This window comes from Phyllostomus hastatus, unplaced genomic scaffold, assembly GCF_019186645.2.
Source record: "Phyllostomus hastatus isolate PE091 unplaced genomic scaffold, TTU_PhHast_1.1 phas_contig_34, whole genome shotgun sequence".
Taxonomy (NCBI): domain Eukaryota; kingdom Metazoa; phylum Chordata; class Mammalia; order Chiroptera; family Phyllostomidae; genus Phyllostomus; species Phyllostomus hastatus.
In genome coordinates this window covers 44,250,859-44,265,295 of record NW_025333857.1, presented here as the reverse complement: position 1 = coordinate 44,265,295, position 14,437 = coordinate 44,250,859, and the positions used below count along the sequence as shown (strand labels likewise).

General features: G+C 46.8%; 1 protein-coding gene across 5 annotated transcripts in view; it reads right to left on the bottom strand.

The window, feature by feature from the left end:
* DAPK1 (death associated protein kinase 1) overlaps positions 1 to 10,912 on the bottom strand; it is a 178,410-nt gene extending 167,498 nt beyond the window's left edge. For 2 of the 5 annotated variants that reach the window (XM_045840297.1, XM_045840293.1), the window contains exons 1-2: positions 10,501 to 10,848; positions 9,490 to 9,659 (exon numbers count right to left, since the gene is read on the bottom strand). In XM_045840297.1, coding sequence (XP_045696253.1) covers positions 9,490 to 9,551 — 62 coding nt within the window. In that variant the 5' untranslated portion in view covers positions 9,552 to 9,659; positions 10,501 to 10,848. Of the gene's footprint in view, positions 1 to 9,489; positions 9,660 to 9,875; positions 9,923 to 9,986; positions 10,118 to 10,500 lie in introns of those variants that run through there. The other 3 variants (XM_045840294.1, XM_045840295.1, XM_045840296.1) reach the window with 3 other exon arrangements.
* Between the last annotated feature and the right edge of the window lie 3,525 nt (positions 10,913 to 14,437).

The window sequence follows — 14,437 nt, the reverse complement described above, 5'->3', positions numbered from 1 at the left end:
TGACGAAGCCCAGCTCATAAGTCAAACCAAGCCCTGGGTTTATGCCAGCATGGGGCAGGGACTCCTTGAAGGGCAGATAGAGTAAACACAGTCAAATTTGGCAAAATGAGCCCAACCTGCAGGCTGAGCCCAAGATGGAGACAGAGGGAGAAGAGAAAGGAGAAGAGAAAGAGAAAGGATAGAACTGAGGAGAAGTGAGCCCTCACCCTGCCCCTGAGCATCCAGGCCAGAACTTGGGCAGAGAAATGAGGGATGAACAGTGAAGAGGCAGGACCCTAGTGGCAGATTCAGAAGCATACTATACAGTTCCTACCTCTTGCTGTCTCTCCCATTCTCTCCATCATGTTTAAAAGCCACCACTCCTTGAGCACTTACTGTGTGCCTATTGGGCCAAGCACTTCATTACACACATCCTCCCAACGACCTTGATGTAAGTATAATCATGGTCCCCATTCTGCAGATGGGAAAAATGAGTCTCAGAAGTCAAGTGACTTTCCCAAAGCAACAGTAAGTACATTGTGGAGTCAGGAATTTGAGTTTAAAGCTCTCAACATACTCTCATTTCTGGATACATAATCTTCATAAGGCAAACAAACAAGTCCTACTGTGTGCTTCCATTACTCCCACCTAACATAAAAGACACAAAAAGCCATGTTCTCTTACTCACAGAAAACTTGCAAGCCCTAAGGGGATCCATGAATTACATGCATAAAGCAACTGTAAAAGAATACAAAGTGGCCAGTTACTTAATCCAAACTGTTAAAGGAAGAAAGAACTAAGAGAGAGCCTTCCCAACGCACATGTCCAGGAGAAGGCTGCGGGTTGAAACTGGCTAGGTCATTTCATATTTGCTTATTTCTCCAGGTTAAAATTTCTCTCTAATGAAGAAAATTTTTCAAAATTATCTGCATTAAGGAGAATATTGCTTCTGAAAATGAAGCCTGCAAAGTTTGGTCCACATTGATTAGTAATAGTCATAAACAGAATATACTCATTCGGTGCCCAAATCACATTAGGCAAAACCGAGGGACTTCCACACCATTGCAGGCTTGCCTCGCCTGTCCACAGCCATGTTAGCCAGCACACCTATGTCTCTGTGCCAAAGGAGAGGCGGGGAGGAAAACACAGGCTGATAACACTTTGTCCTGGAAAAGATTCCACTTGTACTCATTCACTTCCTCTCCCAAATGACTGAGTTCCTGCCTAAAGCTCTACGTGAGGGGGACTGGGTGATGGTGCTTGGAGCAAACCCTACCAACTCTCAGTGGAAAGACGGTAAATATCTCCCATCCATCCTGATGCCAGTTTGAATTACAGTGCAAAGAAATGCCAAGAACAGAGCCCCCACCAGTCATCTTACAGGTTGACCACCAAATGGGATGACAGGTGAGGATTCCACTTCATTCTGACTGCACAATGTGGGAAAAGTGATGTCAGGGAGAAAAAAGCAGCAATGCCTTATTCTAGCCAGGCCCGCCCTATACACGCTGGTGCCAATGCACCGCTTGTCTACGGACTATGGTAACCAGCCAGGAAACGTACTACTCCAAGCTGTGGTGGGGCAGGAAACAGACACCTGACTATCTGAAGCCAGAGGAGGCGCTGAGGACCAACCTAGTGGAAGTTTCCGGCTTCACTAACAGCGGTTCGCATGCTGATCCTGGATACCCTGAGTGGCAGAGATAGCACTCAGAAAGACAACTTTGTATATTCACGTGCCAGGTGTACAGTGGAAACTCCTGGCAGGCTGTGCTTTCAATTATACTGATTTATAGACCAATAAAAGAGTGTTTGTAAGAGAGCAAATATCCTCTCAGAGCTTTTGGGCTTACCAAATTTCTAAGGACAGCTCCCCTGCATATCAAGTGCAATTTGGCGTCTCGGACGTCAGCAGTGAGCTGTTAGAAGTCTGTTCTCTACAGGATCCATGTACCCACAGTGCCAGGGCTTTGTTTCTCTAACGTGAAGCAGCTTGTAACTCCCAGCCTATTAAATATTACACTCAAAAGGTTGCAGCCTTTCATCACTTTCCCAGAGATACACATTTCCGCTGCTTACCCATAAACCACAGATGGCAACAGAAAAAAACATTGAGCTCTACACAGATTTAGAAGAACTCCTCAGAGGAGAATGGAAACATTAGAACTGAATCAGTGCCAACTACTGACCTCTTCTCTCTCAGGCCACTCCCTCTTGGTCCCAACATACCCCTCTGTCACGCTTCCCTGCATCACCTAAGTCACAGCCACCCCCCTGCACACACAGCCTGTCACAGACAGACGTAGGAGCTGCCAGGCAGACGCAGAAACAGGAAACTCAGGGACATCTAATCCTTTTCATGATGGGACCACAGGGGCAGGGCACTGATTACTTCCCTACATGGCTTTTTCAACTGGAAAATTCTATACTGGGGAGGGGGGAGGGGGGCAGGAACAAGAGCGTGAAAGATCAAAGTAAAGGCTTAAAAATCCTGACACTCTTTTTAAGTTAAAAAGGAAAATCTGCATGGTTTCAAAGGTACCATTTTCTAACAATGAACTGTGGAAAGAACTATTCAACAATGGGGAAAAATGGAAATCAGCTCCTTCCTTGAAGGTGAAAATGTACCATATCAATTGTACTTGAGATATTTAAAAACCAGCCACATTCATCATCATCACATTTTATCTTAATAGGAATAATCAGACAGTTTTGACAGCCAAAAAAAATTATGTCCCCAAAGAGTCCATATTCAGAGCTCAATTTCCCATCCAAAACCACCAGGCTTCTGACTATAAGCACCATCAGTATGAACTTTTCCAACACCAGTGATCAGAAATTTACAGCATTCATTTGTTCAAACATTATGTTTTTCATCCAAAGTTGAATGTGTTTATAAAGAGAAAAAAAATCAACAACATTCCCCAGTTCCCCAACCCATCCGGATGTCTCTGAATATACTTGATGTTATTGAATGAAACTCTCAAGCTCACAGCAGAAATGTCGACAAGTAGAACACAAGGGGAAAACCCCACGGCCACCTCTCAGAGGTAGGCAACGTTATACTGAGGTGACCACAGCGTGATCTGTAAGCCACACTAGCTCTCAACGTCACTTACAAAAGACAGACGTGACAAACAGGTCACTGAGGACCAGCTGGTCAGCTCTCACTGCAGATCGGTTACTAGCACATGACTGCCTCGTTTCGTTTTGTTTTGGACTGGGATTGAAAATGAGACATACACTGTCAGGTTTTAGACCTTTTCATTGTAAAATTCCCCCCCGCCCCCGGCACATTAAACATAGAACTGGGGTATACCAGACTTCTTGTTTTACTTAAGAAAAATTTGCCAGTTAGGCAAAGCTATTTTAAACCCATTTTAGTTAAATGGTGTAGAAAAACCAAATGTCAATCTTTTCTCCCCTCTCCTAACTGCATATTTAAAGGAATTCATTTAGAATGTTGACAAAGTGATAAATTGGATTTATTATAAATAATTATAGCTCCATGTAATCCCCTTCAAGGCTGGAAGACAATGCATTCTGTTTTGATAATTTAACACAACAAACCAAAGCAAAACACTTAAGTATTACCTTTCACATAGTCTCAAACAATCACACACCCACCTCAAACCAGACTAGTGTCGCTTCATGAAATGAGAGGCTGTCACTTAGGGGGTGGCCTGCTAGGCAGAGCCTAGACTCTTACACATTACATTACTTAAAGGTTAAATAATAATAAAGGTGTTCTGTGAACTTTCTGAAAAGCTAAACTATTAACTCCGGGACTTGGGTAAAATTATGCTGCACGCTAACACCGTTCACAACCAGGACGCAAGCCGTTTGGAAAAAGAGTAGCCCTGAGAATTCTGAGGTCAAAGGGTCAGCCTCCGCTGGGGTGAAAGGAAAACCTCCCGTGAAATGGCACCAGTTATTTCTAATCATCCTCTCTCATGTAGATGTTAAAATGGCTGCCCAAATCATCTCTCTTCAAGAGCAACTTTATTTGGACTCCAAAAAGAAAAAAATTGCCAAATCCTGAGGAGTGCAGAGAACAAAATGAAACGGGCCGCCTGCGGTGCTGGGTCCCTCTCTTGCTGCCTGCTCACCAGCTGCTTGAGAAAGACCCCTGGCCGGTCTGAGCGTCCACCGGAGGACGTGAGAAGGGAGCGCGCTGATCGCTCCGGCTTCTTCTAGGTCTAGAGGTCTAAGGACCCCTCACCAACAGAAGCTCCTCCCCTCCACCAGGAGGAGGCTTTCTTTTTTTTTTTTTTTTTCAAAAATAAGTTTCTACTAAGGACAGACTTCCTGGCGTTTTCTCTTTGAAAGTGGGGAAGAAGGCCCACCCGTTGACTGGTGGGATCACTAAGCCTGGTCAGGTCAGCCACACACCGCAGTTGACTAGGATTCAGGGTGAACGTTGATAACTTTCCCAACACACATCCTGGCTGGAAACCAGGGCAGGCAAAGTAGTCTCAGTCCTGTTACCCAAGTGGCTCAGACCACACACTCTCCAAAGGAGCCCAGCAGCACACGTCTGTGCCTCATGCCCCTTCTGTCCCTCAACCCACCAGGAAGGAAATGGTCTCTGCCTTCAAGGATTTACAACTTTGCTGGAGACCAGAGAACATGTCTGACAATGTCACCTCTCCCGATATAATCCCCATGTGTAATTACTGAAATCCATTTGAGCATCCATCTCTGTAAGCTTATTGTGGGGTTTTCACAGCTTTGCAGGGATGTGATGATATTATAAGGCCTTTAGGTGCTGAAGTGGCTGAGTAAGACACGAGCTTAGGATAAAGGACAGAGAGACCAGGAAGTCAGCCTCAGTGCTCCTTGGTTTGTCCATCACTAAGACCTTTGACCCCCTAAGTTCCTGGCCTCATGGGACTTAAATTATGCCCACCAGTGGTCCAGAGACACGTTCCCAGTGCTAGCAAGCAAGCAAACCATCACCCTCTACCATCATCATGCCCTCCTCCACACCCTAGAAGACCATCATTAGACCTTCTGAAAATGTAGAGTTTAACAACCACTGTTACCTCTAATACATATATTTGAGCTTCATCTCTCTAAAACCCTGCAGCCTTTCTGATCAGAGGAAAGTTCTGGGGGTCCATGGAGCAGAAAGGGAAAGAGAAATTCCACTCAGCACAGTCGTGCAGGATGCTCTCACTGGGCAGTCTCGTGGGCCCCCATTTCCCACGGTGGGGAAGTCTCTCCTCCTTCCACCCGCACAGGAAAGCCAGAGTTCTTGGGACACACTCCTGCAGCCTGCGGTCATCCAATGGGAGGGTGTACTCGGACTGCCAGGGCTTCTTACCATTTCTTGCTTCAGTTACAATGCCTATGGGTTTTTATGCCAAAATGAAAATGGTTTAAATGTGAATTGCTAGCTTCTAGCAGCCCTCCAAACCAATGTAAAATATTTAATGCTCCACCTTGTTTTGTTTAAACTGATCTTGTGCTTGAAATTTTGGCTGCAGTGCACATTAGTGTTCAGTCACAGAGAAAGCAAAAGCAAAGAAGCTTTTATTTCTACAAGCTGCAGCCTTCCATGTCCTAAGCTCATCTCCACCAGAGTCATCATTTATTGAGATGCACGTACCTTCCATATATTAATCCATTCCTTTAATCAGCAAGCATTTATTGAGCACCTAATGTCACACATCTAATTAGGCATTAGAGCTAAAAATGGAATGCGATCCAAGGTCACCAGTCTGTGACAACCTGTGGGGAAAGCAGGTAATCAAACAACTACTGATTAGGCAATGTGGTAAATGCTGTGATAGGAAAAACAGGTAATTAAAAGTAATCTTAGGTAGTGACTATGTGTCAGATGTTTGTAGCCACTGTCTCCAATTCTAACAACATCCTGCAGAAGTAGGTGTTTCCCCACTTTCCAAATGAGTGTGCTGTGGGTGAACCACATGGATACTGCCTCTCTATCAGCATCAGCATCTGCACCACCACTGCATCTTCAATCCTTATCCTGGTCTCAACATTGCACCTGCCAACCTGCTTAACTCATTCAGACATCAGTCAAACTTTGCCTGGCATTATGCAGCACACTGCACACCCTGGTGAGAAAAGACCACCTGTAAGAACTTTTAAGCTAACTACAAGGATAATAACAACAGAAAGCAAGAATGGGGCGCAGCACCCAGCAGTCTGTGGTCATGGACCAAAGGAGTATTTCAGACTGCAAGTCATTTCGCTCCTGAAAGGGAGAAAGCATCATGGATGCATTAACTCAGGAGGTGGGACCCAGGTCTTAGGATCATGTAAGGTCAGACAGCAGAATAGGGAAGAAGTCCAGGCCCTCAGGACAGCAGTGTTCAGAGAGGTGCCCAGAAAGCTCACAGGTTAGGCTGAACCACAGCCAAGTGTGTAACTGGAGCCCAATGGTGGGACAAGCCAGCCTGCAGTTGCCCCAACTGCCAACTGATAAGAGATGCTAAGGCAAGCTGGGGCACTCAAACAACTCAAGTGTAACAGCAGATGGAGAAATCTGCTTTTATGAAAACGCCTCTCATTGACCACTGCCTGTGGCAGAGGCAGTTCTTTGTTCCACCCCCTGAGATAGAGGGTGAGACCCCAAAGGGCCTGCTGGAGTCAGTACGCACGGTCACTACACCGTCTTCGAAAGATGACGCCCTTCACTGCAGGGCCTTGTTTCCACTCTGAAGGTGCACAAGTTCGAGGCTGGGGAGCAGTGCATTACTTAGAATCAGAGTGGTGCGGCCCAGCGCTGGCAGCAATGGGTCTCCCCATGTCCCTTTTCCCACAGGGCCTCCCTTCCCCAAAATGGTCAGCACATACTAAAAGAATATTGAGTTGCAGGCCAAGTTATTAGCCTGCTTGGAACACCCACACATCTTGGCCAGTCCTGCAGATGATATCTATATTTGTTTCATTCTTTACTGCTGGTAAAATACCTTTACATGCGTTAGGTGACTTGGTTTTCATAACAGCCATGAAATGATCACTAGGCCTCTCATTTTTCAGATGAAGATCCTGAGGGTCAAGAGAGGGTAAGAGACCTATTCAAGGTTATAAAGCTAGCAAGCTGCAGAGCTGATTTTGGAGCAGGCTTTCTGTCCAGTGGGCTGCCTGCTCTATCACTACAGCAGTAATCATACTTTATAAAGTTCTTTAGAGTTCAGAGCAAGCTCTTACAGCAGACTGGGGCAGTACAAACAGGCACACACTAACCTACATAGACAGACAGAGACTCAGACACACAGACACGCCCACACAGTCATCCTCCTACACACATACCCTCTGTTTTCCTAGAAGTAAAATAACAATACCATTCTACTTGTTTAAAAACCCATCTTCCCTCCTCTAGCTGTGGACCTTGTCTCGGCACATTTATAAAGTGAGTAGCTCTTACTTAGATTACTGATCATTACAGTATGTAGATAAAGTCTTAAATCCTAGATGTTGGTCTGTGTATAATTCACTGCTTAGGACAACCTTGTGTTTGTGTTACATATCTGCCCATTTCCACTTTCTGCCACTGAACCCCTGCCTCCACTCCCAATCTTCTCTCAGGGACATGGGAAGCAGCATCTTGACTGCCTTATATCAGGACTTGTTGCCAGGAGGCGGCCGTTTCCAAGGCAGACATGAAAACCATGGGACTTGAGAAAAACACTTCACAGAACCAACCATTTAATCCATTTTTAGGTAAAACCAAAAGAAAGAGCAGCTAGATGGGAATGTATACATTCCTTAAAAAAAATCCCAACTCTCAATTTTCAGAGCACTTCTTTCAAAGCCACAGGTCACAGATATGAAATTATTCAAGAAACAATTTGTCAGTTATCCTTGGACAGTGGGGAGAAAGTTACACACAGAAATGCAGACAGGGCAGAAATCAAAGTGAAATGCTAGTGACGAATCCGCAAACCACTTTTCAGCGCAGAGGCAGAGGGCGCATCATCACACCCACGACACAGAGATCACAAACTCCATGCGCCAGCCACAGGGAGGCCTCATTTGTTTCTTCTCATAACATACAACTCTACCAAAAGATCTTAATGAAAACAAGGTCAGTGTGCTTAATCTATGAAGCCATCATTTCTCTGTAAGACAATTTATATAATCGGGCCACACTGCACAAATGGAATTAAAATACATCTTTCCCCACTGTCCCCCTACTTCCAAAGAAAAACTTCATAGGTCACTCATCCTGCTGAAACCCACAGGGATGAAGTAACTTAATTCTAGTTAAAACAGGTATTTCAATCACATACTTGTAAACCTTAAACATATCCGTGAAACGTGATTGTTGAGAGCTTTCCTTCTGATTTCCTGACTCAGTAAATCTCCCAGACACAGTATGCAACTCCAAAGCCAGTGATGTTCTCAGTCAATACCAAACATAAACAGAGATTCACAGTTACAGCAACTTTTGAAAAAAACTGCTTGCATTCTGCACTGTTTTCTGAATTCATAAAAAAATTTTAGTTAAGCTCGACTTTCGTAATTCTCATTAGGCAATCTAGGGTGCGGTGTTTGTAAATTTCCTTTTCACAAAAAGGAAGCAGGACATCAGGTGTATATGGAAAAATACACATTTTGATATCAAGTGTAAGTCAATACATACTTTCCGTTTCATTTGTTTAGAGATCCTTTTGCCTACTTTACTCACAATACAAATACACTGCAGCCAGATTTCATATGTTGAATTTATAAATATGGGTGTCAAAATGGGAATTTTCTACTGAAGTTAGATGGGGGACAAACACATCCTGTCAGACACCTGGGCAAGGGGAAACCAGTGCAGGCTTTGGATGCCCCCAAAGAAACCGTTGTTTGTCCACCTAGAAACTGAAAGACTTTACACTCGGAATCACAGCTCTCATGGCAATGGAACAGGCTCTGAATCCAGATAGCCATATTAGACTCACACTCATTGATTTGTTAAAAATTTACCATTAGGAATGAAACCAAAGCCACCACGAACACCAACTGAGTAATTAAGGTCTTGGTTTGAGTCAGTTTCAAAATCGAAGCCTGACATCAATCTGTGGCAAGTCTCAATGTAGCGCACAATACTTGGGCATGTTACTCTGAAAATTCAGGAGGGAAAGAATGAAGACTTAAAAAGCCTATTAATTACTTCGTATTCTCTGTTTTAATCACACACAAGGGCTAACTCCAGTTGCAATTAGATCCTAGCGTTTGCCTCCTCCTGTGGTTAGGCAAAGCTGAGTAGAGAACCATAGGCAATTCAATCTGTTCTTGTCCAGGGGTCTTGATCAATACTTTGCACCATAATCTAAAGCTGAAACTGTTGTCCACCCCCAGACCTTTGGAGTTCGTGGTTTATTTCGGGTCCCTGGCCCTTACTGGGTAACTCTCTTCTCTACAATTTGCGAATCTCCTGGAAGGGTGAGGGAGACGCCTGATTCCAACTGCATTCGTTCACCGCCCACTGCCCCCAACATTATGCATTCCCATAATCCAGCAGCGAGCGCCTGTAAGAACCTCCTGTACCTGCCAAGTTCCTCGCCGGTGTCGTAGTAATCATCCACGTTTTCCTGCCTGAACACGGTCATGATAAACTGTCACGCCTCACCAAAGCCCAGCGCACTTCAGCTCCGCTTCCCAAACCATCACCACCGCTCCTGCGCCTCCATGGGTTCCTCGTGCATCAGTCTCCAGTCCTTAGAGAAAGAGGTGGGGGGAAGGCAATTAAGACTAGTAAAATGACAACCCCAAAAGGAAGTAAGCCTACCCAGGGCTAAGACCCGCTCGCTGAAGAACCACTTCTCCGGAGCTGCCCCTCCCACCAGGTGGAAAGAAGCACCCTTTGTTAAAACAGGGCCACGGACGCCCCCAGGCCCCCATCGCCGGCGTGCTGTGGAAGGGCACAAACGCACCCCAAGGTCCGCGTCCCCGAAAGCAGGCAGCTCTGCACTGGTAACAACCAGCTCCGGAAGTGACTGGCCTCCCCTTTCTCTGCACACACGCCCACCCAGCTCCCCACCCACCTCCAGGGGCGCCGCAGAAGAATGAAGCCCCAGCCGGGGCTGAACGCGCCTCGCTGGAAGCATCACTCTCCCACAGCAGCGGCGGTGCAGCCCCCGTCACCTCTCCGCTCCCGCACCTCCGCGGCCACCCCCTCTCCTCCCTCGAGCCAGGCAGTCCCTAGAGGCACATTCCTGGCGATTCCCGCTCCGTTACCCCGCCGACCCGGCGTGCGGCCGCCCGGGGGAGCAGGGGAGGGAAGGGAGCGGCCGAGGGAGGCGCGGCCGCCCGCTACTGGTCTCCGCGCGGCGACACAAAGCGCTCGGCCGGGCCCGCGCCACCTGTTCCCACCCAGCCCGCGGGGCTGGGGGCGCCTCCTGGCTGTGATCCCACTTCTCCCGGCAGCCAAGTTTCCCCGCCTCGGCCTTCCCCGTGGCCCGGGGTGCTACCCCGGCAAACCCCGCCGCGCTGCGGCCACCAAAGCAAGAGCGGCGTCGGGGCCCTGGAGGACCCCCGGAGCCGCCAGCGGTCACTCACCCGGGCGCCCGGGAGCTACCCGGGTCCCTCCGGAGCACTGCTGGAGGCCGACCGCAGGCGCCGGCGCCGGAGACAAGCGGGGCGGTGGCGGGAGCGCAGGGAGGGAGCGACTCGGGAGCGCGGATCCCCAGCGTCCGCCCCGGCGCCTGCTCCGCCGGGCTCTCCCACTCCGGCTCCGGAGCAGCCCTTCGGCTCCTCGCCGGCTTCCGGGCGGAGGGCGGCCCGCAAGCGACCAATGGGGACCCCGCGGGCGGGCTAGCGGCACGGCCCACCCACCTCCAAGCTCCCCAGCCCCGCCGGCCGGCGCTGCGGTTAGAGAGCCGCGCTCGCTGCTCCTCTCTGCTCAGTGCTCCGACTCGCTGGCGCGCTCTACCGCGCACACCCTGCACACCCTGCACACACCCACTCACCCCACACCCACGCCGCGAGGGGACCAGGCGCAGCCGCGCGCAACGTGGGCGTCCCACCTGTGACACGTCGCCACCCTGCCCCCTTCCGCTGGGTTCCAGAGAAATGCGATTCCTGCGTCCCACAAAAGTGATCGCCGGCTGTGTGCCAGGAACGGTGCTCGCCACGGGAAAATCACCAAGACCAAAAAACACGTTTTAAAAAAATGTCCTGCCCCCGTGAAATTTACATTCTGGTGGAGCAGATGTAAGCAAATAAATAAGATTTGTTTTCAGGAGACCACTGCTATTGAGACAATAAAAGAGGATAGTGGTATAGAGAATGACGAGAAGGGAGGGGGCCGCATTAGATGGAGTTCCTCTCCAGGAGAGGTGTTGAAGCTGATACAGACTATAAGAAGGTATGCAGCCCGAGCAAAACGGGTCGAGATCTCAGGCCCAACGAAGAAGCAGAAACCAAGGGTGTATGTGTGCTGCCCAATACTATGTTGGCTATTGATGAGTTGAAATATGGCTAGTCCCAAATGAGGTGTGCAATAAGTGTGAATGAAATACACACTGGATTCCATGACAGTATGAAAACAAGGATAAAAAAATCTCATAAATATTTTTACATTAACTATGTTCAAATGACAGTATTTCAGATATATTGGGTTAAATAAACTATATTATTAACATTAATTTCATTAAAAAATGTTTCCACCAGGCCTTTGGGCGTGGGAAACAGAAAGGATGGCTCCCCCATAGGGACTGCTAGGGATCCCCAGAGGAAAGCCCCCCAGGGCTTTGACCTCCTGCCTAGAAGAAGGAAAACTGATGTGTGAGACCTGAGATTTCAGATCCACAGCATTGTCCACATTCCCAGGTTTTCTAAAATGGAACGATTTAAGCTCTCTTTGGTTCAACAGGAATTTCCAGCCTTAGAGATTTTAATCTCTCGGGGGAAGAAAAATGCCCCTCAGGCTTTATGGCACACCCTTCTCTCAGAGAACGTTTCATTTAATGGCCCACAGGAGGGGCACAGGTTCATCAGACAGAATCAAGTGATGGTTCTAAATTGGGAGGTGGTAGGAATCTAAGTGGTGGGTTTAAGAATTAATACAAAAGGATCTGGGAAGGTGAGAAATAGTCAAAAATAACCAAAAAGTGATTCATCTGGAGGAAATGTAAATGAATACATCTGGGGGGGGGATGAAAACACAGATGCTTGTGAGGAACTTGGAAAGTGCTCATGGGTGGCTGCTTCCATGGGTAATATTTTTTTCCTGCAAAATAGATGCATGTGTTTTTCAAGGCAATAGAAAGTACTGGCTCCATTTGGGCACCAGCAGGTCTTCCCTACCCTAGCTGGCATGCTGAACACAGATTTTCTGGGGTAGTGAAAAAGAGCTTGGGCTTGGAAATCAGGGCGTTGGATTTAGTATTGGTAGAGCCATTTAACAGCTGAATGACCTTGGCTCTGTCACTTCCCTTACCTCTGAGCTTCATGTCTGTGCTAATTTAGGCAAGCATTTTAGAGAAGGAAAATGTGATAGTTGAAAAACACACAGAAAAACTCAGTCAAGAAGTAGATTCATTCTACTTCCCCTTCCCATGAATGTGAGTCGGTCTTGGTGGCTTGCTTCTAAGAAAATGTGGTAGAAGTGACACAGTGTAATGTCCTTCCAAGGCTAGGTCCTAAGGTGTGAGAGTTTCTACCTGTCTGTTTGTCTCTTTCTCTCACTTTTGAACATACACTTTCTCGCTCTCTCCACTCACTCTGGAAGTCCTCAGCTGCCATGGTTACCCAGGGGCTGCTGAGTGGAGATATCACAGGAAGAGAGAAGGAAGCCAGCTGTTCCAGCCCCCAACCTCAGCTATTTGTGTCTTTACAGCCCAAGTTCTGTATGCAGAATAAATGACTGTTATTGTCTTAAGTCATTATTTCTGGGTGGTTTGTTACACACCAGTAGACAACTTACAAGAAAATCACAAAGAAAACTTGTAACATGTACCAAGTTCCAGGCCAACTAAATTATTTTCTCACTTAATCCTCAAGTAACTTTGTAAATTAGTTGTTTTTCCACTTTTTACTTAAACTTCTTAGTCTCAGTTTCATCACCTGCAAAATGGGGGCAAAAATAGACCCTTGCATATTCCTCAGAGTCGTTGGAAGAGTCTAAAAAGATAGTGCATGCAACAAGACTCTGTACGTTATAAAATACACAGAATGTTGGTGTTACATTTTCCATCATGTACCAAGCAAGAAAGGCCCCAAGGGACATCTCTCACATGGAAGACAGCAATGCAATAGCTCGGAAAGTGTGAGATTCAAGCTGGACAGGACTTCCATGAAAATAACAGACAATACGGATGATAGATTATCATAATCAGGGTAATAACATTTAAAATAGACTCAAATATAGAATTTAGAACATTACCTTATATCTGGTATCAGTCAGGGTAAGATACCTCCTGCTGTAAAACCCAACAAATATTAGAGGTTTGACACATTAAAGGATTATTTCTTGTTCTCAGCACCTGTTCTGCAGCAGGTAGAGAGAGGGCTCCACTCCACGTGGAATTCAGGGCCCCTGGTTTTGTCCTCTAATGGATCCATGGTCCCTTGATGCATCTGGGTTTCTCAGCTGGTCCTTTTCATCTATGGGCCAGTGAGAGAAGACAGAATCCAAACTGCACTGGAGGCCAGGTTAGAAGTCCAAGGCTCAATCACTTTGAAGAGACAAAATGTTCTAAGATCAATCAAAGTGAACCACATTAGCTCAGTTCACCTTTGGGTTACTTTTTAATAACATGCCTTTGGCTTTTGTTAAGGTTTAATATTTTTAAATGGCCCCATGAGAAAGTTTCTGCACCCATGGTTTCCCTGTGGAAGTATAGCCTGTTACGTAACTGAGTGCCTCCTGTACAAGCGGTCCCATGATGCTCCAGTTCCTCCCAGCAATGAGTGCTAAGAGAACTCACCTCTCCTAACCAAACGATGTTGCTTTTTCTGTCAGACAATGAAAATTATAGAGCTCACTCTGCTCTCCATTTTCCCCTGGATTCCAGAAAGTCCAAGCTCAGAAAGTCCAGTCCTTCACGCAATGTCTGATTCACCATGTCCTCTGAATCAATCAATAAGCATTTGTTTTCTAGTATATATTAGATGCCAAGGATGCAGAAATAAAAGGAACATTCTCTGTCCTCAGGTAACTCTGTCTAATGAGGAAGACCGATGAACAAAGAGACAATTCCATTAAAGTGTGATTGCGCCAGACATAATCCAATTGCTTCTCTAGGTTTCTACCCACCCTTCTCCACCCTGGCAAATCAGCAGGCTGGGCTGTAAGATTATTTTAACTGATTTCCTTGTCCTTTGGCTCCTGATCAGTTCGGCAGTAGGGAACTCTGGCATGAGGTCAAGTAGAGGGGAGGAGAATGAGGCCAGGATAGCGATTCTCCTGCTTTTCTCTCTGTAAGGTTGCCTCAGTGATTGTCAAGCCATGGTCATTGCTCCTTGCCAGGTAACCTCTTCTACATGATTTTCT